We start from the raw sequence: 24,276 nt of genomic DNA on the forward strand, positions 1-24,276 counted from the left end.
TTTACGCGACATGTTAATTGTAAAGAATAATACCTCGAGGCTACTGTTTGTTTGTTTTTATCCCCGCGTCACCCGGAAGTGACGATTCTGTCGACCAATCAACGGAGGGGGGGTGTAGCTAGAATTTCACGGGACCATTTCAGGCGTCTGGTCTCGTTTTGGGTACCGCAACGGAGGAGTCCCGAGAATGGGGCCGGAACGGGTACGGCAAAGTCCGGGTCACGCCCACTTTTGGCGGTGGAAACGCGACCCGACCCGCACCTTTGCGATCCGATCCGTTCCGCACCCTGCAGTGGAAACGCGCCATTACAGGTCCACTTCTAGGGGAGAGGGTACCTTACAGGTCCACTTCTAGGGGCGAGGGTACCTTACAGGTCCACTTCTAGGGGAGAGGGAACCTTACAGGTCCACTTCTAGGGGAGAGGGTACCTTACAGGTCCACTTCTAGGGGAGAGGGTACCTTACAGGTCCACTTCTAGGGGAGAGGGTACCTTACAGGTCCACTTCTAGGGGAGAGGGTACCTTACAGGTCCACTTCTAGGGGAGAGGGTACCTTACAGGTCCACTTCTAGGGGAGAGGGTACCTTACAGGTCCACTTCTAGGGGAGAGGGTACCTTACAGGTCCACTTCTAGGGGAGAGGGTACCTTACAGGTCCACGTCTAGGGGAGAGGGTACCTTACAGGTCCACGTCTAGGGGAGAGGGTACCTTACAGGTCCACGTCTAGGGGAGAGGGTACCTTACAGGTCCACTTCTAGGGGAGAGGGTACCTTACAGGTCCACTTCTAGGGGAGAGGGTACCTTACAGGTCCACTTCTAGGGGAGAGGGTACCTTACAGGTCCACTTCTAGGGGAGAGGGTACCTTACAGGTCCACTTTTGGGGTTCCAACCCATTACCCGCCCTGCTGTGTTTTTGGGGCCAGTCGAGAGGGAAAAACAACTTGGTACATGAGTCGTATTCAAGGAAATGCTGTTATTTATTGCGCCAACTTAAAGTTACATTTTCCTTGTCTTTTGACAAACCGGAATCAACTAACAATTAATGTTCTTGAAAATAAACGTGGGAAAAATACAATCTTTTTTTAACAATAACAAAGTTATTTTTACAAGAACAACATGGCCTTCGAGATTGGACCAGGACCAGAACATATTTCCGAGAGGAAGGGTCTTCAAAGGGAGGGTATGCAACAGAAACCAGCATGGGAGCAAGACATTCACAGTATTCAGAACGGTGGGCGACTGACCACAATGCATGCAAAGACAACCTGTTAAATAAAGCTTTAACAAAAGTATATTATAAAGTAAACACTGGCCCAACGGCACATTTTGGAACTTCAAAACAAACGTCAGAAAAAATGCACACACACACACGGTAGTAAAAGGCCCCCAGTGGTCCTGGGTCACATGGCTCCTTGGCCCCGCCCTCTCTTGGTCACTCCTCAGTGGTCCTGGGTCACATGGCTCCTTGGCCCCGCCCTCTCTTGGTCACTCCTCGTTGGTGAGGTTCTCCGAGCTGTCGTGGATCACCAGCGACAGGTGGGTCACCGATGACAACTGAGCTTCTGGAACAGACAGAAACATGGAAGGTTCCCATTCACATGGAGGACGAGATGGGGAGCCAGACCGCCCCCCCGTACTCCGCTATTGGCTGTGAGGATCTGACCATCACATAGGGCAGCCATGATTGGTCTGTTACGCAGACCCATCGCATTCCTCAGAAATGCGTTGACTTGCGCAGAATAGTAAATGTTGCATTAAGATTGTATACATTTAATTCAGATACACATTTTTGGCAAGAACTTCTGAACCCCATAAAAACCCATCAACATGACAAACATTTGGCAGCAGGGGTGAAAGATCTGGGGTCTCCACGTGACTGTTTAGGTGGTGTCTGCAACTGACTATGTTTGGGTGGTGTACTTAACTATGTTTGGGTGGGGTATTCGAGTGACTGGACGGTGTACTTGACTGTTTGGGTGGGGTATTTGAGTGACTGGACGGTGTACTTGACTGTTTGGGTGGGGTATTCGAGTGACTGGACGGTGTACTTGACTGTTTGGGTGGGGTATTCGAGTGACTGGACGGTGTACTTGACTGTTTGGGTGGGGTATTTGAGTGACTGGACGGTGTACTTGACTGTTTGGGTGGGGTATTTGAGTGACTGGACGGTGTACTTGACTGTTTGGGTGGGGTATTTGAGTGACTGGACGGTGTACTTGACTGTTTGGGTGGGGTATTTGAGTGACTGGACGGTGTACTTGACTGTTTGGGTGGGGTATTTGAGTGACTGGACGGTGTACTTGACTGTTTGGGTGGGGTATTTGAGTGACTGGACGGTGTACTTGACTGTTTGGGCGGGGTATTCGAGTGACTGGACGGTGTACTTGACTGTTTGGGCGGGGTATTTGAGTGACTGGACGGTGTACTTGACTGTTTGGGCGGGGTAATCGAGTGACTGGACGGTGTACTTGACTGTTTGGGTGGGGTATTCGAGTGACTGGACGGTGTACTTGACTGTTTGGGTGGGGTATTTGAGTGACTGGACGGTGTACTTGACTGTTTGGGTGGGGTATTTGAGTGACTGGACGGTGTACTTGACTGTTTGGGTGGGGTATTTGAGTGACTGGACGGTGTACTTGACTGTTTGGGTGGGGTAATCGAGTGACTGGACGGTGTACTTAACTATTGTTGAGTTGGGTCTTCGACTGATTAGGTTTAGGTGGTGTATTTAACTATGTTTGGGTGGGTGTTCGACTGACTAGGTTTGGGTGGGGTCATTTAATGTATTAATATTCAGCCAGTTGTGTTGATAGCGTGATATACTTCGGTATGTCATTGCCAAGTGCAGTTCACCCACCCAGACTCTGTCCCGCTGAGCCCAGCGGCAGCCTCTCCATCAGCTCCTCCTGCAGAGCAGAACATAGAGCGTCAGGGTCTAGAGGAGGGTCTAGAGGAGGTCTAGAGGAGGGTCTAGAGGAGGAGGAGCAGGGTCTAGAGGAGGAGCAGGGTCTAGAGGAGGTCTAGAGGAGGGTCTAGAGGAGGTCGAGGAGGGTCTAGAGGAGGAGGAGCAGGGTCTAGAGGAGGAGCAGGGTCTAGAGGAGGAGCAGGGTCTAGAGGAGGTCTAGAGGAGGAGCAGGGTCTAGAGGAGGTCTAGAGGAGGAGCAGGGTCTAGAGGAGGTCTAGAGGAGGGTCAGGGTCTAGGGGATGTCTAGAGGAGCAGGGTCTAGAGGAGGTCTAGAGGAGCAGGGTCTAGAGGAGGTCTAGAGGAGCAGGGTCTAGGAGGTCTAGAGGAGCAGGGTCTAGGAGGTCTAGAGGAGCAGGGTCTAGGAGGTCTAGAGGAGGGTCTAGAGGAGCAGGGTCTAGAGGAGGGTCTAGAGGAGGAGCACCAGGGTCTAGAGGAGGTCTAGAGGAGCACCAGGGTCTAGAGGAGGGTCTAGAGGAGGAGCACCAGGGTCTAGAGGAGGTCTAGAGGAGCACCAGGGTCTAGAGGAGGTCTAGAGGAGGAGCACTAGGGGCGGGGGGGAGGGGGTCCTGTTGGGAGTGAACCCCGGGGGACCGTAGTGACTCACCGCGTCCCGCCGTGGGGCTGCGATTGGTTGAATCTCAGGGGTTCCCTGCTCTTCGTCCTCAGTTCCCGGTCCAGAGGAGAGTCCTGTCCACCAGAAGAAGTTCAGAATAGCACGGTGGAGCATGGTCGGACCTTCTCGGAGAAACAGGTTCAGTGTCAAACAGACTGGGGACGGAAACCTTATCTGCCCTTCCTAGTACCCCGGTGTGCAGACATCTGTTTTATTCCTAAACTAATTGACATAGCTTCTATAGGACGCGTTTGATATCTTGCCATGGACAGGGAGCGCCAGTGGAAACCAGAGTCCATCCTTCCATATCAACAGAGACTTTCCCCAGAGGAGACATCGTAACAAGGGGTTCTTCATCAGACTAGTACAAGTCTTCTCCTTTGATGGAGCATTGCACGGGAGCTGTCCAGACCAGAGGAGCGCCCTCTGAAGAGGGTCCACAACGGGCACTTCTACCCTCCTATACTACAACAGCACTATGAGCCTCAATAGACACGTCTGATTGGCAGGCCCTCCCCGCCACCAGAGGGAGCCGCGTCAGTAACTGACCTCTAGCTCCCGCCCCCTGCAGAGGACGTCCTTCTGTTGGACGTTCGTCTCCTGCCAGCTCCCTGCTGGCTGCCACCGCTGTTGCTATGGAGACAAACGCAAAACAACAAATGAGCAAAACAGTACAACACACACAATGGCGATCTATCGTTGAACTACCCTACTCTACTAACTACTAGCGGTTGGGTTGGCTGAACCCAAGAAGCGTTACGCCTGGTAACGTTTAGGATTACATTTATTCATTCCCCTGTGCTTAGTCTGTTTTCTGACTCATTTTACTGTGCTGTGATAAGTCCTTGAGTTTCAAAACTACGTACGCCAAAAAAGTTATTATGATAAACTAGGAGTAAAGTGAGGAAAACCGCCCAACAAAAGGAGCAGAATAACCACGGTCACGTATGGGTTCAATGTGGAGGTGCGCTGTCCAAGATGAACAAACCTCGAGGTTCTCCCACACGCGGAAAAGGTCCCTGTTCCATCACCGTCTGCCAAAGGAGACGCATCATCAGGAGCATTCACAGGCTGGGGCCTCGTAAACAGGCCTGAGGGTCATACCGATGAAGACTCACCTCATCCGGAGACACCACCACCTCCTCCGCTAGGGGAGGCCCCTCCAGTCTGGAGGGAAGGAGCTCCTCCTCGCCATCTGAAGAGGGCAAAGGCACCTCCTCGGCTAATGGAGTGACCTGCACCTCCTCCTTGGTCGAGGGCATCAGCACCGCGTCTGTAAGAGGCAGCTGCACCTCCTTCTCTGTAGGACAGCTCAGCGCCTGTGTAGACCTCTGCTGCCCCTCCTCTGAAGAGGGATTCACCACCTCCTCCCGGGTACAGGGCACCACCTCCTCTGAAGAGGGATTCACCACCTCCTCTGAAGAGGGATTCACCACCTCCTCTGAAGAGGGATTCACCACCTCCTCTGAAGAGGGATTCACCACCTCCTCCCGGGTACAGGGCACCACCTCCTCTGAAGAGGGATTCACCACCTCCTCTGAAGAGGGATTCACCACCTCCTCCCGGGTACAGGGCACCACCTCCTCTGAAGAAGGATTCACCACCTCCTCCCGGGTACAGGGCACCACCTCCTCTGAAGAGGGATTCACCACCTCCTCTGAAGAGGGATTCACCACCTCCTCTGAAGAGGGATTCACCACCTCCTCCCGGGTACAGGGCACCACCTCCTCTGAAGAAGGATTCACCACCTCCTCCCGGGTACAGGGCACCACCTCCTCCCGGGTACAGGGCACCACCTCCTCTGAAGAGGGATGCACCACCTCCTCTGAAGAGGGATGCACCACCTCCTCCACAGTGCCCAGCAGCTCGTCAGGAGCCGCTGAAACACCACAAACCAAGACACACACGGTTAGCATTCACGCTTATGGTCATTCTGGCTAAAGCCGATCCGTTGTCCGTTATTTATAATTACATCCATTTTAGTTTATAAAGACACGTGTCATTTACATTACACCACAAACACAGGCTCGATGAGTTAACGGATGATCATATTTCTGGAGTCAGGCCTTTGCCGCCACCTAGGGGACTGTGAGGGAACAGCCCCTGCATCGTTCCCTGCAGGACAGTGAATCCCTGAAACCAGCATTGGTTTGCTTCCTGACTATAATGGTAAACATGTACCCGACCTCAGAGGAATGGTTGTATCGCCGTATGTTCAGCCTGGGGGAGGGATCACTCACCAGTGCCGGGCTGTGAAGGCCCGCAGGGGGCTGAAGGCGCCGCGTTGTCCTGCACCTACAGGACAAGCAGAACCCCAGGTCAGGCTGGCTGAACCCCACTGCTGCAGAACCCCAGGTCAGGCTGGCTGAACCCCACTGCTGCAGAACCCCAGGTCAGGCTGGCTGAACCCCACTGCTGCAGAACCCCTGCAGCAGTGGGGGATTGAAATAAATCAATAACTCCCAATGTGCTGCGCTCGTGAGCAGTGACTAACACGGGCGTGCTGAGCAGTATGGTTTCACCGTTAGTCTACAGTATAACAAATTAACATGGCCTGGGACCTAAAGAAAACATGCTCAAACAACGCGTCTTGTGCACATTGGTGAGGTGAGCGCGCAGCTGCCTGAGCGAGCGTGCTTTCATGTTGTACGGAAAAATCAATCTCCTCTTTTTTACTCCAGCTAAAGTTGTTAGCTAGCAAGGCGAGTAGGAGCGCAATCTGCAGGATACTAAGCGCAATAACATTTCCAAAAAATAAATAATCGGTTGCAATCAGCGTCTTTTTGGCATATGTTGATTATTTTCAAAAAGGCTATAATCGGCCGATTAAATCGGCAGGCCGATTAATCGGTCGGGCCCTACTGGAGATCATTAAGATTCGTATTTATTTTTCTGTTACAATTCAAAAGTTAAATAAAGATGTCATAATATCAATGATTCTACTTGGTTTAAGAATGCTTGAGTGTGATTGGCTGGGAGGAGGGCATTAACCCGGCAGCTTGCCCGCTGACCTGTCGGTTCTATTTGCTGCTGACAGAGCACAGCGTCACCAAATAGTAAATCAATACGCCACTTGTATATTTCGGAACACTCGATTCTGATTGGCTGCAGGGTGTCCATCAATCCCTTATGTCTCCTCCCTTTGCGATTTTCCAGCTGAATTTAGGAAACTGGAATATGTTGGCATCAAACTTGCATCTGTGTCAATGATAGCATCGCCACGTCATGGCCACAGGTCTCATATGCTCACAGACAAAGCCCAAAGTTTTTCACCAAACATACCCACTCAAGTCTCTGCGGTCACAGAAAATAAGCAGTCTCGGAGCCCAATATGAACAATCCACCGGGATCTTGACCCATTCATTCACTGCCCAATGACGTGCTAATGAATGTTCCCTCAGTCACTTGGATTTTGGGTCAACACAAAAAGCCTTCTACTGATGGAGGGGTTGTCAAGGAGTGCAGTAGCTGAAACCTTACTTAAGCGGAAACAGAAAGAAGAGCTTTGTGAGAAAATAAACCAAATGCCCATGTCAGAATCAGCCACAAAGAAAATTGAAATGTTAACCCACCATTATCTGTGAATTTTCACCATTTTGATTTTAAATGCAGCCCTTCATTTCCTTGAAGAGATTAGTTTCAGTGGAGTCAGTAGAACCTCCTTAAATAATACATCTTCAGTGTTATCTGTATAATTGTGACAATAAATATTGTCGAAATGGTTTTGAATTGTTCTTCCCATATTGATCTGACAGTCAGTTGTTGATTACATGCAGACGTTGATACAACTACTAAGCTGCTTCAATATCACTCTGAATCATAACGTAAGTTAGACATTATGATGTTCCGGACCTTTGCTTGAGGACATTTCCTCTAACTGGATCTATTTGAATTTCTGTTGAATACCCCTGCTATAGACCCTATAATATATGTGGTATAAAGGCTGGGATGAATTTCAAATTACAAATATGTACCCTTTATGTTGAAAGTATTGACCGTCGCGATTCCCATTGAAACGAATGGCGCGGTGATTAGTCTTCAAAATGAGAGCTGGTAAATCGTGAAAAATGAATTAAGCTGTAATCAGACAACGCGGTTATATGCTACAGACCCTAGAGTATCTGTGGTTATAAAGGCCCTTTCACAATATGGAATACAAACCAACAGTGAGACAATGCATATGGTGAATGGAATATATTTATACAGCGCTTTTCTAACCAGTTGCCACACACAGCTCTTTATAGTTCACCCATTCACACACCGACGGCAGAGTCAACCATGTAAGGCGACTGCCAGCTCGTTGGGAGCAGTTAGGGTTGGGTGTCTTGCTCAGTGACTACTCAGTGACACCTCAGCACTCAGCTAGGGGATCGACCTAGCAACCCGCTCTGCCTCCTGAGCCCCCTGCTGCCTCATATAGGACGATACACGTTGTGTAGCATGGGATTGGAGCACATGGAAGTAGACATTTAATAATAAAAAAGGTTGTATTACTAAAAGGTATTTAATGAAGGTTCTGTAATGACTCACAGGTAGTGGCCCATCCATTCTGGGTGGGGTGCCTTCGCTGAGGGACGTCTCCAAGTCCCCGTCCTCCCGCGAAGTCTTATGAATAAAGAACATGGAAGAAGAGCCTCAAAATATGACTGAGTAGTCTTTAGCTGTGTATAGCCCAACATCACCAGCCCCATCACTGTACATTGTCTTAAATATGAAACGTGTATGATTTACACATTTCAGATTTCTTGTCTATTTTATTTACACGTAAATCATTACCATTTCTTCCACTCCCACCAGTGTTCCCTCGCTGTCGTCACTCAGTTCACCTAGAAGAGGTAGAGAACCCACCCAGGTAGAGAAAACACACACCATTAAGTCTAGGCTTGCGTAGATGCAACACACTTAAGAGTCCAACCAATGGCAAACAGTGGCTGGACAGTCCTTTTACCTTGGCCTGCACCTCAACAGTGTGTCTGAATGCACTGCAAGAAACACTGGATAAAACCCGTCTGCCACTAAACTAGACCTAAATAAACAGATGTGCTGCACTGTGTGGTCAGGGGGCGTCATGCTGTCCTTACCAGCCAGGAGTTGGGATGGGGATGGGACACTGTGGGGGTCGCTGCACTGGTTGTTGTTTGCATCCAGCTGGGGAGACAAGAACATAGCCCAGTGTGAGGGCCAAGCCATCCTGGTTGGCCCAAGCCAGACGTTTGGAAAGGCGGATGGGATCCGTGCGTGCCGCTTGGTGTCCCTAACCTGATCCGCTCGCGGCACCACCGACTCAAATACAGCGTCTGGACGGACGACCATCTCCCTCTCCTCATCGATCAACACGACCTGACGTTCAGGGGACAGGTTTACTTACACATGGCAAAGAAACATGTCGTTTTTATTGTAGTTGAAATAGACTTGTTTTTCCCAATCAATGCCCTCATGTTAATCAGCACAACAAAAACAAAAACTGAATGATTGACTGAATCATTTAGAATAACCATCCAGCCGTGGTTAAATTCCATGTGAATTGTTTCCATGCGTTCCCTTACCAACGTTTGGTCCGGTAGGTTTTTCAGGATTATTGCTCGACACCATCGCTGGCTCGTCTGTGACCGGATGATACACATGGCCCCCACCGGCAGAGCTTCTGCCACTCTCAGTCCACCAAACTCTGCAGACACACCAAAGATGAGAAAACATTTATGATCCAGAGAACAGAATAGATGAAGAAGCTTTTAGAATGGAGAATCTTAATAGAACCGAACTGTGTGACTCACCAGAATCCAAATCCAGTTCCAGAGTTGCCGGAGTATCTTCTAGGCCGTCTTGATCAGGACCTGAACCCTTGTCATCAACTTGAGGGTCATCACGTTGGCAGTCCTGGTCCGGTTTGATCACGCTGTCGTCTGTGCTCAACGACTCCGGTTGACATGCTTCATCCTTATCCGATAGTGGGGCGGCTCCATCTCCAGGTTGAGCTTCACATAAAACGGGGACCTCTTCATCACCGACAGAGTCCGATTGCGGTGAATGAGTGGTTTGATCCAGGCTTTCCGAAGTCAGTTCTGACACCATAGCCACCTCAGAAAGTATGCTAGGCTCCTCAGACTTCTCAGAGCCAATGGTGTGCTGTTCATCTGGAGGGTCTCTTGGAGATTCCTTCTCCATGGTGTGATGCTCAGGTTCTTCTGCTTCACTCTTGGACTGTGGCATCGTCGTGTCTTGGACAGCAGAATCGCAGGGCAGTAATGTTGGGTGCACAGCCGATAGTTCCGTGGAATCAATGTTATTTTCAGTTCGGGAGCTTCTCCAGTATGATCTTGCCGTGGCATTAATCTTATTGCCTTCACACAACACCTGAACAATGCACTTGAATTCGCCCTCGTCTTCCCTCAGTACCTTCACAACGGTCAACTCCAACAACTTGTCCGTCATGAGCTCCGCTATGTGTTCAACTGCCCCCTCTGTCCAGGAGCCATTTGCATCATCAAACCCGTCAAGCTCGCACAGAAACGCCTGCGCTTTAATCTTGACGAGCTGAGAGGTAATTTCCCTCACATCTTTAATGTTGACTTGCGAGTCGTTTCCGTAGTCCACGAAGTGAGCAGAGAGTTTGCTGCCATCCAGGCTGCGGACCTCTGCTCGATACCACTGCTCGTCTGTGAAAAGGGCGACACACGCGCTGCCGTGTGAGAGCAGCTTCGGATCAAGAGGCTTGTGTGCGGCGTTTCCCAGCTCTGAAACGGCATGGGTGATTCTATCAAGCTCTTCACCGTCTGCAGGCTGACACCAGAAGGTATGAGGCCCTTTAATGGTTGCGACATAGGCCTCCAATTTCTGCCCCTCTGAGAAATTAGGTAGGAGATACCGAAGAGGTTCCACTTTCACATCCAAAGTCCTTGGTTTCTCTGACTGCTTGGGGGCCGGCTTTTTAGGCTCCAAGACCACTTTACTTTGCTGGGATTCTGTGCAATGTAGATGAGATACAGAACGCTGTTGCCGTTGTTCAGGGACATATTGTTCTATTGGTTGGGTGTCCACTTGATCGGTCCACTGTTGCTCCGCCTCTATCCGGCTGGCCATGTTCCTTTGGTGTGGCGTTTTGTAGCGATCCTGTGTCGGGTGTTCGGACTTCTCATTGAGTCGCTGCGAGTGCCTGTTTTCAGACCAAGAGGTTGCTCTTGATACTTTAACATCATTCTCAAGGTGAGGCACTGGTTTTGGGTCTGAACACGGTTTTCTCTTTGGAGCCCGAGTGTTATCCTTCAACTCTGGGACACCTTTTGGGAGGGCAGTCAGGAAGGTTTTTCTGATCTCAGAGTTGACTTGGCTTGTTTCGTCATACAGTTCAACAAGGAGTTTGCCGCATGGTTCTTTGGCTACAACCAATCCTCTGAATGAACCATCTGTGGCTTTCGTCTTAAACCAGCTGTTAACCTCGCTTTGAACATTGGCGGGGACGTCGGCGAGACCACACTCGATCGCTTGCACCGGCACCATCATGATCTCAGTAGCCTCCATAGGAACAGGGAGTATGCCCGCTTTGTCCACCTCGAGAGTGTCACCATAATCTACAAAGAAGACACGAATGGATGGCTTTGTGGCCTTGATCAGTCCTCTATACCAGTGTCCATCGGGATACTTTGCAAAGCACACCGTTCCAAACAATGTGGGGAGTTTAGCGTTTTTTAGTCGTTCACACAAGCTCTGCAGCTTCACTGTGAGGTCTTCCACCACATCAAAGTTGCGGTCCAGCTGGCAGTAGAACTGATTTGCGCTATTCACAGATGTTACCGTCATCATCTCCTCCGTCCCCATTTTGATGTTGTGTGCAGAGTAACAGTACGTGTCCAGTCGAATCAACGGCGCAGGAATCTTCTTTGGAGGCGTGCTTTTTGACAGCTGGAGCATACGAGTGCAAACACTTTCAAAAGGCGTTTCCAGATCCACAATGTTATGCAGAACCTTCTGTGCACTGTACATGGTTGCGTACACAGTGCATTTTAAATCCACATGCTTGGACACAGCAGTCTCGACAAATTCCTTGAACTGTGCCCTTGCCTCCTGGTTCCAATCTTTAATAGGCGACAATGGTTCCTCCGGATTGTAAAGAGAACAGCGGAAAGCTTGTCCTTTGAGTTTCAGAAATGCTGGGCATATCTTCCTCAGGTTGCACAGGGGGACAGCTGCCTGTGTCTTTCCAAAGTCCACAAACAGCACATTGACATGGCGTGTCACATGCCTGTGGATTACAATTGCCCGGTACCACATTCCATCGTCAGGATGGCGAGCGACGCATAACTTTTCCGCAAAGGGAGAGAACTGACTCTCAGCGTAGTAGGTCTGCAAGTCCTGCATGAGCAGTCCGAGAAAAGTCATGTTCCGAGTCAACTGGCACCAGAAATCATTTGGGCTTTCAATGCAAGATACGTTGACCTCAAGGGTGCTTCCGATTGCAAACCTTTGCTCACTGAGTGTAGCAGGTCGGCCCTCATTGTTGTTGAGATCAACAGGGTTTTGAGTTTGACAATCTGAGATAGAGTCCTCGACAACCAATGGCGCGGCACCACGGTTCGGTGCCAGGGTAGTCATGGCATGTGGAGAGGCGACTTTGTACCCATCTTCACTCTGTGCATCATCCTGCACTGCAATGTCATAACTGCACATTAGCTTGCCCACGTCTTTTTCTCCATGTGCTACAGAGTCCGTCAGTCGGACACCATAGCCACCGTCATACTGGGTGACCACCCGGCTGTGCAGGAGTTTATCTGTAACCGATCTTGTGAAAAAGTCAACCTCTGTGCGGGTCCACCTCTCGTTTCTTGGCTTGACGCCTGCAAGCTTACATTGTAATGCAAGTTGAGGCAGCTCTCTGAACTTGTCTGGAAGAAAGCAGATGCTTCCCTGGTCAACAACTTCTGTTTTTCCATAGTCAACCAAGAAAACTTTGATTTTGGTTTCCCTCACTTCAACTACCCTTGATCTGTACATAAGGCCATCTTGTAGCCTAGCTGCACAGTAGGAGCCAACAGTTGGGTTGACGGGATCCCTGTCCAGGTCAGAAATGGCAGCCATCAGATGATCAAATTCAATGGCATATTTCTGTGTCTGAATCCAAAACTCGGACGGCGAAGAGACACGGAGGACCACCACAACAAGGGAAGAACCGAGAGGAAGATCTTCCACCGGTATTTGTTCTTTGGGTGTCTTTCTTCCGACGAGCTTCACAGCCTTGGGAGAGCTCTGGGCATCTCCTTGACCTTCATGTGGAGCTTGATCACCGGTCTTACACAAAGGGCCGTCCACAGCATAATCCACAAGCAGCTTCTCGCTTTCCAGCAGGCAACGCTCAGTGGAGCCAAACAAGGTGTTCAGGTTTTTATTGTCTTGGCCGTACAGCGTGACATAATGAACGCCTTCCGAGAGGCTGTGGTACTCGAATCTGGCGACCACGGTTTGGCACAGCAGAAGGGACCGGAGTTGGTCGATTTGGCCGGCCGTCCAGCCCACCCCTTTGTCGATGATGCCGTGGAGGGAGGTGATGTAGGTCACGACCGGCATTCTGAAAAACTCGGCCGCCAGCGGTTTTACATTGTCCACGAGAACAAACTGTTTCTTTCCAGAGTCGACATTGAACACTTCCACGGCGTTGTTGGCCGGAAGGATCTGCCGTACGACCGACCGGTACCACTTCCCGTCATTTCCTCTCGCTGCACACGGAGATCCAAGCGTATCAGGGCCAGTGGAGCGGGAGGTCCGGCCTTCGTAATGCTTTGTTAATTTCTCAGAGAGTTTCTTTAGTTCTTGCGAGCAAACTTTGAGCTGGCAGAACACCCGCAGTGGGCTGGTCACCTCGGTGATGATGACCGTCTCCACAATCCCTATGGGCAGCTCGACATACATGAAGGACTGCTGTTGGTCAAAAGGCTCACCCCTGTCCGCTGTGGACTGCTGAGGGGGCCCTGGGGAAAGTGCTATTCTGTTGTCAGAATGCACCGACTTGAGCACATAGTCGTTGAACTCAGGAGGAGACAAACATTTGGCAAACCCCATCTCGTGCATTTGCTTCGATATGCATGCAATGTGCAAGAGAAAGGTTCTCTGTGGAACAAGCACATCTTGAACCAATGCCCTGACTGTCATCCCAGAGAGTGAATCAAGAAACTGCAGAGCCATTGGAGACCACCTGTTGTCAGGGGAGAGCGGCAGGATATTGGACAGCACACAGAATTCAACCTCGGGTGGCAAGAGAAAATAGTCTTTCTTGCCCCATGCCAACAAGTTTGTGGTGGCCCCATGTATCCAACCCTTGTCAATGAGGAACACTGTGTAATTATTGCCATTTCTCGATACTATGCGTGTTCGGAACCAGGTATCATCGACACAGGCCAAGCACTGGTCTCCAGGATCTCCGTCCTGCTCTCGAAACAGTTCACCGGGATACTGAATGGACCTTTCCATGCACTTATATTCTGCTTCCCTTTCTTTGTTGAAGTTGGCCCATAACTCTACAAGCACACAGTTGGCGTTCAAATTGACACGAGTTACCAGAACAGTAACGTCCGATCCCACCGGCGGAAGCCCAGGTATTGAAGACATTTTGGATCTTTTTCCAGAATTTGTTTTTGATCCGTTTAAAGCTCTTCAGATATACAGCTCACATGTTCAGAGGATGCGTCTGAAATTTGACAGTCACATGACAGAATTAGTCCACATCGAGTATTAAAACAATAAAATAGCCAGAAAGTAGTAATATTATGATCTGAAATTTGCATTTTTGGTGGGTTTGGGTTTTTCCACATAAATAGTACAGTAATATTAAAAGTGCACTGCGGTAACTGGGTTACGGAAGCATGTTGATGAGACATTATAGCATACATCAATAGCCAAAGGCTTAATCCAACCATAACAGACAAAAACCGAGGGGAATTTCAAAGATATTGGATGGTTAGACAAATATGACGAGATCACTAGATTAACAACGCTTAACTTATTCCTGCGGTGTTAATTTGCATCTTTGTGTTGAATACAATCCAGGGCTCCAGAGTGCGCCTAATTTGGGCGCACATGCGCCTAGAATTCGGGGTAGTGCGACCAAATATTTTATTTGGGCGCACCGGTGCGACTGAAAATGTATCTGGTATAATTTTATTTATTTTTTTACAGAGCAGTCTATTCATAATATTGTAATGACACGGAAGAGGCTGTGAATTAAGTATTGATTAGACAGCGATTTATTAGAAACACGCAAGAGGCTGTGAATTAAGTATTGATTAGACAGCGATTTATTAGAAACACGCAAGACCGGTAACCATAGCAACGCCGGTAAACAAACCTGCGAAACCCAATCCAGGTTTTACTGAAGGCATTTATTAAATGGTCAAATATTAATTAATCAGCAGTGTTGGTAATAAGGCCGTTTAAAAGAACAGTGTTACGTAACTAATTACTATTTCCGTCGTTACAACACCGTTACTGTACGAAAAATGCAGTGCGTTACTATGAATTGATTGAATAAACTCCGTAATCCGAACGCAGTCCTGGCTCCAAACACAAACTGCTAGTGAGGAGACCGGGTGGATTAACAACGAGATAAGCGATATGATTGGCTAAGGCAGAGTCATGTATCATGGTAGCCAATCGGAGCCAGTATTTTTACACACAAGGCAGGACAAGTGCGCCACACACACGCAAACGCACGCACCAAACCGATTCGATGAAGCAGCAGAAATGGCGAGTGCGGAGCAATCCGATGAAAAGTTGGCATTTTTCTGTAGTATCTGGCAGATCTTCCACAGCCTTTGCAACCAAGCAAATTTAAATCCAGGCCCCATCCACACTAACCCGGGTAAATGTAAAAACGCACATCCGCAATGAAAATGATCTCCGTCCACACTATCGTTTTCATATCGTTTTCAGAATGTTTTGCATCCACGTTCCACACTGAAATTATTTTGATAAACAGTTGTTTTCATGGTTACGTAACTCCACCACGCCTCTCTGTTTAGATTACAGGTGCGCGATCAGATGATATTTACAGTTGATCAGCTGGTTAATCAATTACGACCCGGTCTTGTCCAGAAACGCCGCTCCAAGTAGGCTATGGTTTGAACTGTCATCTTTCGTTTTGTTTTACCATCACTTAAGGTACAAACACACCAAACGCGTAAGATTTACGCGCGTAACACAGCTAAAATGTTGCTTGACCATTTTGTGTCAAAAATGGTCCTACGCAGCTACGCTCCTACGCGCCTGGATGAGTCCATGTCCATGCAAGTGAACGGAGCGTTCCCTCTTCGTCATAACTATCAAACCAAACATCCTTCACATTCACCGAGCGAACATTACGAAAGTAAAATGCACATTTCTCGCTAAAAATGTTTCCATAAACGCATTTAATGGCGTAACTATGTTACTATTTCCACCCAGAATAAAGAAAGTTGTCGGCCGTGGCTGCGCTGGAGTCCGGGGTAGGAAACCCAAACGCCGCCGTGTTTGGGTGATAGAGTTTAGATCGGGTTAGATTAAATAATCTCGGATATAAATAACAATAATCGGGTTAAATAACTTCACATGGTGTGTCTGGTGTGTTTCCAGCATTCGTAGTGTTGATCAGCAGATATATAGTCCACCAAGACGTTGAGGTTGCTTAGCAACCAGACTCTGTCCATGAAAGTGAACGGAGCGTTCCCTCTTCGTCATAACTATCAAACCAAACATCCTTCACATTCACCGAGCGAACATTATGAAAGTAAAATGCACATTTCTCGCTAAAAATGTTTCCATAAACGCATTTAATGGCATAACTATGTTACTATTTCCACCCAGAATAAAGAAAGATGTCGGCCGTATGCTTCTGTGCAAGCGTCACTACTCTCTGCCAGTGACGTCGGGTCAAGCTCCACGCTGATTGGCTATCACGGCTAATGCGTATGCGCGTACGTGCGTTAGGTGCGTATACGCAGCTCATACGCGGCTAACGAGGCTAAAATGTTGCTTTAGCGCATGTAACGCATCTACGCAGCTCATATGCGCGTTAACCAATGGTTCCCTATGGAAAAATTGCAGATTTTATACGCATCGTACACGGGTAACGCGGTTGGTGTGGCCGTACCTTTAAGAACATTAAGTACAGCGCTCGCCTCCGGCGTTGGAGCAACGAATATTTTTGACTCAATATATCGAGTCGTTTCTGGAGATAAATGAGTGCAATGTACAGAGAGATCCTCATTTGCATTTCACCTGCGATTCTTTTGATGAGCTTCTATAGCGCAAGCTTGTGGCAGTGTCATGGCAGTGTCATGGCAATCAAACGTCATCGTTTCTGAAAGCCTCCGTCTGTCCACACTACAACGCGAACCCAGCGTTTTCACATTTATCCACCTCAGCATCGTTTTCAGTGTTGGAATTCTCTGTTTTAGTTTGGACGGAAGGACTAAACGGATGAATATTGATGCATTTGTTGATTTACCCGGGTTAGTGTGGACGGGGCCTCAGTTGGAAGCATATCAGGGCCTTGAATCGGCAGTTCAACCATTTAACACATTAAGGCCAATTGAAAACTGCTCAGAAAAATCCAAATCTTTCACATATAGCAACTTTCTTTTTTTTTAAAGTAAAGCAAAAAGTTACTTTCCCTGGTAACTAGTTACTTTTATTATAGAGTAATTCAGTTACTAACTCAGTTACTTTTTGGAACAAGTAGTGAGTAACTATAACTAATTACTTTGCAGCTGCCCGGGGGCCCAGACGCTGTCACTTCCTTGATGACCAATCATTCTCTTCCCATGATTGATATGCAAGAAAGCGCCTGCATTTTAAACCTATATTTCCTGTTAATTCGATTGTTATAATAAACATAATACCTATCTGTACGTAGGGCGGCTTAATTATGGGAAAAATCATAATCACGATTATTTTGGTCAATATTGAAATCACGATTATTCAAACGATTATTTTTGAGTTGGAAAACATGTATTTATTCAGCATGTTTCTCCCAAAAAAGAACTTTTTAACTGAGAACTTTGAAATTCCGCCTTAAAATATACACAAAATGGTCAAAAAGAAAATATTCCAATCTAAAATAATATACAGAGCTGTCCAAAACTCGATTATGCTAATTTTGTGATGGTTTGACGCTGAAATCGCGATCAAAATTCGATGAATCGCCCAGCCCTATCTGTAAGTATCACCATATTGTGGCTTTGCCTATAAACCCTTTATAATAAAACTGGCATTGTTGTTTGCGCCTCTACACTAAATTAGTGTCTTAAAAACAGGAGGTTGCATGTTAAACGAGAAATACGGTGTACAATGGATCTGGGATATGTTTAGTATGATAACGAGTTGGAATGTTCGTTTGGGAGCAAAGTAGCGTGTATAGACGCATTCTAACATAACGCTATGAACTTGGAACGATGGGGGCATCTGTTATGGTAAAAACGAAATCGCTATTTTATACCACTTAAAAGGCTAGAAGTAGCCTGACACTTCTTTGGTTGTATAATGAGGGTCTTAACATATAAGATAACATATAACTTCTCCACAACCTAGCCCCCAGTTACCTCTGCGACCTCCTCCAAGAATACACTCCCTCCCGCTCCCTCCGCTCACCCTCTGCTGGACTACTATGTATCCCCACATCACGACTCACTACAATGGGTGCCCGGTCATTCAGCTGTTCAGCACCCAGGCTCTGGAACTCTCTCCCCCCACACATAAAACAGTCAGACACCAATACAACCTTCAAGTCACAACTCAAAACTCACCTGTTCAAACTCGCACACAACGTCTAACTGATCACTGTTTTGATTGTTTGTTTGTTTTGTCTTGTTTCATTTATTATATTTACTGATTTATTTTTTTCCCACAATGTCTTGTTTTTTTTAAACGATTTATGATGACTATATGCTCTGTAAGGTGACGTTGGGTGTCTTGAAAGGAGCCTCTAAATTAAATGTATCATTATTATATTATAAAACGAGGCATTGATAACTTTACAATTGTACAGATTGTATATTAAAAAGGACATTTTATACACACGATACCATCAGTAGTTCACCCGTCGACGCCATTTTGTTTTTAAGACTCGATAAGTAGATTGGCAAACACAGAGCTTGCGTGTTGCTGACGGATGTCACAATCTCTGTGTTCATCAATCTATTTGTAGAGCCTTATAAACAAGATGGCGTCGACGGGTGAAATACTGATGGTATTGTGTATAAAATGTCATTTTTAATAACTAATCTGTACACTTACAAAGTTATCAATGCCTCGTTTTATATGTCAAGATCCTTATTATACTACCAAATAAGTGTCAGGCTACTTTTAGCCTTTTAAGTGGTTTAAAATAGCGATTTCGTATTAACTACAGTGATGTTGCTAGGTACGCGTCCTGCGTCCCTGACGCATTAAAATCTGAAAAGACGCACTAAACTCACTATCCATGCGTCCCGGGGACGCATCTCATTTTCCCCATGAAAAACGATACATAGTGAACATTAAACAACTCGTGTTTAATCACAGTAACTGGCCAAAGAAACCTTCTTGTGAGCAGATCGGACAAGCGCTGTTTCAACCCTCTGCGCATCTACTCGGCGCAGACGTGATCCCCTGTACAAAGTATCGCGACATGCTAATTTAGCCGCTACCAAAACAACTAGCTCGTCACCGCTGATTTCATTTCAACAATTAAAAATACGAACTTCATAGTAAATAAACCCACGTTTCCACTGCTCGATGCTGTGCTCATTCGTGTCGAATGAGCAAATCAAACAGGATTTTTTTGCAATCCTTCTGATTGAATATATGTACATTTATGACAAAATCGTGAGGACTAGGCTTGTGACACACACCCACACACACACAAATGTGGCGCTCGCGCGGTAATAGCTCATTGGCGCCACCTAGTGATCATTATGTGCAAATGCACAGCCTCTCATTAAAATTACTTAGGGGTCATTTGACCCCTCTTGCGGCGCTAGGAGTAAGTAAAAATGGCCCGGCGTTTCCAGTGTTAAACATGAACGGTTGAGTACTCCAGCTCTAACCATATCATACCACCATCAAGGAGTTTAACACTATTAATTGAATTTAAGAAATAGAATAATAATAAAAAAGAAACACATTTTTTAAACTGGGGAGTCGGGACCCATTGAATTTCTCAGGGACCCACCCAACTCGCCACCTGTTGGTCCCGGGGACTCACTACATTGAAAACCTATCAACATCACTGAACTATAACACATGCCCCTATCGTTCCAAGTTTATAGCGTTTTGATAGAATCGGCTAAAAACAGTCAACGGAAGAATGCGTCTATATGCGCTTTTTTGCTCCAAAACAAACATTCCAACTCGTTATCATACCAAACGTATCCCAAATCCATTTTACACCGGATTTCTCCTTTAAAGGTTGGGTATGCGATTTGCGAAACGCCAGCAGATTTTGAAAATACACAACTCAAATGGTCCAAGTACCTGGACGCGCAATCATGCACGAGCGCGAACAGAGATGCGCGAGAGCGAGCCAGGCTAGCGTAGGTTTTCGTTTAACAACATGGCACTACATTCAGCTGTAAGTTGCACCCAGTACCGCGGGAAGTAGGGGTGCTGGGGGTGCTGCAACACCCCCTGTCCGAGGCCCTGTCTTATCACAGAAAACGATCATTTCTAAAAAACTCCGGCCAAAGTGGAGATTTCTGAAAACGCCGGTTATGTGTTGTAGTGTCAACGGGGAGAAACGGGATTTTAGGTTCTGAAGCGTCACATTATGCACCAGGAAATGCTTAACGTCATGTGAGCGCCCTCTGTACCGTATTGGTCCGAATATAAACACAAACCCCATTGTAAGACGACCTATTTTTGGAAAAAAGATTTGAAGACCAGATCTTGTTTTTATGAATAAATAAATTGTTCATTGAAATAATATACGAAAATAAAAAGCCATAGAATTAAACACTGCATTGCCACTAAACAGTAGTGCAAATAGGCCGTACTGATGTGTACACCAAAGACTATTCCTGACACTCCTCTGCCCCGCTGTGTTCGCTCTGGCTGTGGTCGCTTCGAACTGTTTCGGCCCGTGGCAAAGCGAGTCATCCTCGCTGCTGTCCAATGCATTTTGAGACGCAGCATTTATTTAATGCTCATATGACCTAGTGCTGAAAAAAGGTTAGATGAAAAAGTGCGAGGGTAGCGGTGGTGCGCTAAACTTGTTCTGTGAGCAGCTGGATGTGAACCATGGTGTGAAGGAAGCGGACACAACGATCGATTTTCAACTGTGCGTGCATGCACTGGTGTAATTGAGCTGCACTGCTATACATCTTTTTTATCAATGTAACGAGTTGCGAGTCTAGTGCAGGCTGAGTTTTTTTTTCCAGCACCCCCTGCTGAGAATACGTTCTCGCGGCTATGGTTGCACCAGATGTTATAAACATTAAACGGTCACATAAATCATTACTATTTTTAGAAAATGTATGTTTGTTTAATATAATTGTAATGGAAGTCCTGGTTTTCACTAGAGTTGCCGCGGTGTGGACATTTTCACACCGATTAATACACTCGTCTCAACACCGGTATTACCGAGTATAAACGGTATAAACTTTGAAACTAGGTCAACCGCCACACAAGCATCGGTTTTTAGACCCTTCTCGTCCTTCAATTGCCACCAACGTTCGAAAGCAGCGCCTAGGATTATTCTTGATTTCAGTTTTTCTCTTTCAGCGTTTTTATTATCAATTACTCTCTGAAAAAGAGTTTTCCTTCTCTTTGCTGGTGGTGGTGGTGGGGATGGTGGCGTCTTGTCTGCCATGGAAATTGTCTTCTACTGCTAGGTCCAAATGTGGATTAACTAGTTCCAGTAGCTACCGCAGGATAACAACAAACAGGAGCTTGCTCTGGGTCACGAGCTCTGGGTCACGAGTACTGCACGAAGGGGCGGGGCGCGGGGGAGGGGGAGTGCAGTACGACCGTTTGATTGACGTACTTACTGTCCAATGCAACGCGGTGGCAAAGGAAATGATTGGCTGGAGTTTTTCGAGCCCTGCCCGTTCCACAGATGATTGACTTGTTTAATTTTCAGGTCAGTACTTCTAACTCAGTGGCTGTAAGCGGGTTATGATAAGGATTTCAAGTAATTTTGCAAAAATGGCCAAAAAAGCGAATTCCATACCCAACCTTTAATAGTACAAAAATATAAAAAACATAAGAACCCCCCATACACTCACCATTTAAAGCACTTTGGGTACCTAGAAAATAACTATATAAATACTATCAACTTAGATATAAACTTATTGCTGTATCATATCTCAATCCATCATGTTCTTTTCTGTTTGGAAAGAAGACTTAGTCAAACCATGGTGTTCAGCCATACTAAATAAAACTCATTACAACTCCCTTTATTCCGTCGCCATGATACCAGTAGCCCATCGTGTTAGCTCCTGTTCTCTAACTAGTTCTATGCATGATTTTCTCTCTATTTTTTGTAGTTTAATCGTTTCAATGAATTGATAACCATTTATTCTTGCAGTTGCTGTTGTGGCACCAGAATTCCCCATCTGTGATCAGTAAAAATACATTATAAGGGGAAATGTGTACAATAGTTGATTCTAATCGTTGCATTTAAAAGAATGGTATGGTACAAGTCTGATAAGTATGTACAATAAATTCGTTAGTATGTTTGAACTAATGTATAATCCCATGAAAAAGAATATCGATGCGTTCGTTACCACAGAAGTCCTTTTATGTCTACATAGGGAGCAGGACGATTTTTATATTTTTGAAGGCCCCTATTTCTTAGTCCTGACGAACACCCGGTCAACGAAGGATCGTGGCGGCAATATAAACCTAATGTAAAATAACCATAACATTTTCAATTTTCAATAACCACTCATCCGTTTACTGCGTCCATTCATATGTATTACACTTCGCGGGTATTTCTTACCGCTCTAACGACCACATTAGCAATAGTTTCGGCGTTGCTAACAGTTTGGTTCCTGAAGTGCGTCCGCCAAGGTGCGAGCCGCTGCGCCTGAAAATGCAGGAAGTTGGCGGTCAGAAGTCAATATAGTTATACTGCGTCGAACTAAACCGTCAATTAATTCGTCTTCTGCGTTTTCAACATTCGTTTTAGCACATTAACTTACATGGAGATCGAGCACACGGTTTGGCGATCAGCGAGTTGCCAGTTCCCTCGTTCCCGAAAATGGATGCTGACCGAAGTGACTCAACTTTGACCTTCAACGGAAACGATGCGCGCGATTGTTTTAATCAACTTTTTTAACAGGAAGCTCCTTTTAAACATGATCTTTCACGTATAATTATAGTTGTATTAGTTCAAGAAGTACTATTAATTAATTTATTTTATTTTAAGCCATTCATTTACTATAAAAACATGAATAATATAAATGTTTTATGCTTGCATGAAAAATAAATGTGAATCAGTGCTTACTTCGGCAGTAGATATTTTTTCTATTTAGAAATAAAGGTACTGTCAGGAAAATTCAGAACAAAAAAAACGATGTAGTGCTTATGATCTGCATCATGCTGTTGAATAGTGGCGAAGCCACGCCACTTCCGGTAGATCCCCTATGAGATCGAAAAATATGAATGGATTTCAATGGAGAGAAAGTAATTATTTTCTGGTTCCAGTCTTTATATGCCCTGGATTACACATATGTTGTTTGTGGATTTAAATTATAATTTTTCATGCCAAGAGTTTGCCCGTTTATTGTGCAATTGTTCAGTCAAAGGCTGTAGAGAAAACACAATGAGAAAGACTACAATGCTGTGTTCCAATATCCATACTTCCATGAGTACACTTAAACGTAGTACACTATCCGCACTCACTAAGTGCGCTGATTTTCAGATGTCAGTGTTGTTCCAAATCGAATACTCCGTGATGCACCAACCGGAAATTACGATCACGACTGCCGCCGCGGCTCCTCCCCCGCAATAAACATCCCGATTTGAACGGTGAACTCTTTACGCCTAGCAGCTATAAAAATCTATAAAATCTATAAAAACTACAAAATGACTCTACTAATGCAGGCTATGTGGAAAATGCGCCGACTTTGGCTCAGCCTGGGTCCGCCCTCTTCCGCTACGTAGCTAAGATGGCTGCTGTTGAGTACGAAAAGTGTACGTCATCGATCCACACTTCGCGATTTGACCGTTTTGAGTACATCATCCGGGTCCTTTCGGGACACGTATATTAACGCAGAATTGGAACGCCCTACGTACTCAACTAAGGCTAGTAAGTACGGATAGTATGGATATTCGAACACAGCACATGTCTCGTATGTGCCGTCACGCTCCCTGCAACTGGCGTGGACAACACCGACAATCTCCCCATCGGCATAACTGAAACTCTCCACATACCCCGACTTATAATGGTTTTCACCTCTTTCGATGCTTTTATCCTCCCCTTGGAAAAAAAACTAACATTATCAAACTTCTTCACGAAAATGTTTAGTTTTCTTTGCATGAAAAATTATCAGTTAAATCCACAAACAACATATGTGTAATCCGGGGCATATAAAGACTGGGATCAGAAAATAATTACTTTCTAACCCTAACCTCCATTGAAACCCATTCATATTTTTCGATCTCAAAGGGCCCATGCGCTCTACCGGAAAGGGCGTGACATCGCCACTCTGTACTCAAGATTTACTATGGACGCGATTTTCAGGGAACTATATGATA

At 46.4% G+C, this 24,276-nt stretch overlaps 1 protein-coding gene across 19 annotated transcripts; it reads right to left on the minus strand.

Annotated features, from left to right (window-relative positions):
* Nucleotides 1-959: 959 nt before the first annotated feature.
* On the minus strand, nt 960-22,804 carry tdrd6a (tudor domain containing 6a). Of its 19 annotated transcripts, none has more exons than XM_030345103.1 (17): nt 22,719-22,804; nt 22,517-22,603; nt 9,354-14,254; nt 9,126-9,247; nt 8,839-8,919; nt 8,661-8,727; nt 8,356-8,405; nt 8,110-8,184; nt 5,820-5,874; nt 5,400-5,458; nt 5,328-5,351; nt 4,698-5,255; nt 4,568-4,613; nt 4,129-4,212; nt 3,571-3,701; nt 2,859-2,907; nt 960-1,563 (listed from the first exon to the last, which is right to left on the minus strand). In XM_030345103.1, the coding sequence occupies exons 3-17, from the start codon at nt 14,173-14,175 to the stop codon at nt 1,487-1,489; spliced, it is 6,300 nt and encodes a 2,099-aa protein (XP_030200963.1). In that variant the 5' UTR covers nt 14,176-14,254; nt 22,517-22,603; nt 22,719-22,804; the 3' UTR covers nt 960-1,486. The 19 variants fall into 19 exon arrangements, with proteins under 19 accessions (XP_030200963.1, XP_030200966.1, XP_030200967.1 ...); XM_030345106.1 differs by lacking the exon at nt 5,328-5,351 and having other exon boundaries at nt 4,698-5,135; nt 5,184-5,231; nt 5,352-5,458; XM_030345107.1 differs by lacking the exon at nt 5,328-5,351 and having other exon boundaries at nt 4,698-5,135; nt 5,232-5,255; nt 5,352-5,458.
* Nucleotides 22,805-24,276: the final 1,472 nt, after the last annotated feature.

This window comes from Gadus morhua, chromosome 21 (assembly GCF_902167405.1).
Source record: "Gadus morhua chromosome 21, gadMor3.0, whole genome shotgun sequence".
Lineage (NCBI taxonomy): Eukaryota > Metazoa > Chordata > Actinopteri > Gadiformes > Gadidae > Gadus > Gadus morhua.

What these genes read in the sequence shown, in the direction of transcription:
- tdrd6a (XM_030345088.1), bottom strand. Translation starts at nt 14,175, where the DNA reads ATGTCTTCAATACCTGGGCTTCCGCCGGTGGGATCGGACGTTACTGTT. An exon ending in GGAACTGGATTTGGATTCTG is followed by an intron (nt 9,248 to 9,353) that starts GTGAGTCACACA and finishes GTGTGTCTGCAG; the next exon opens with AGTTTGGTGGACTGAGAGTG. An exon ending in GAATGGATGGGCCACTACCT is followed by an intron (nt 5,875 to 8,109) that starts GTGAGTCATTAC and finishes CTTGTCCTGTAG; the next exon opens with GTGCAGGACAACGCGGCGCC.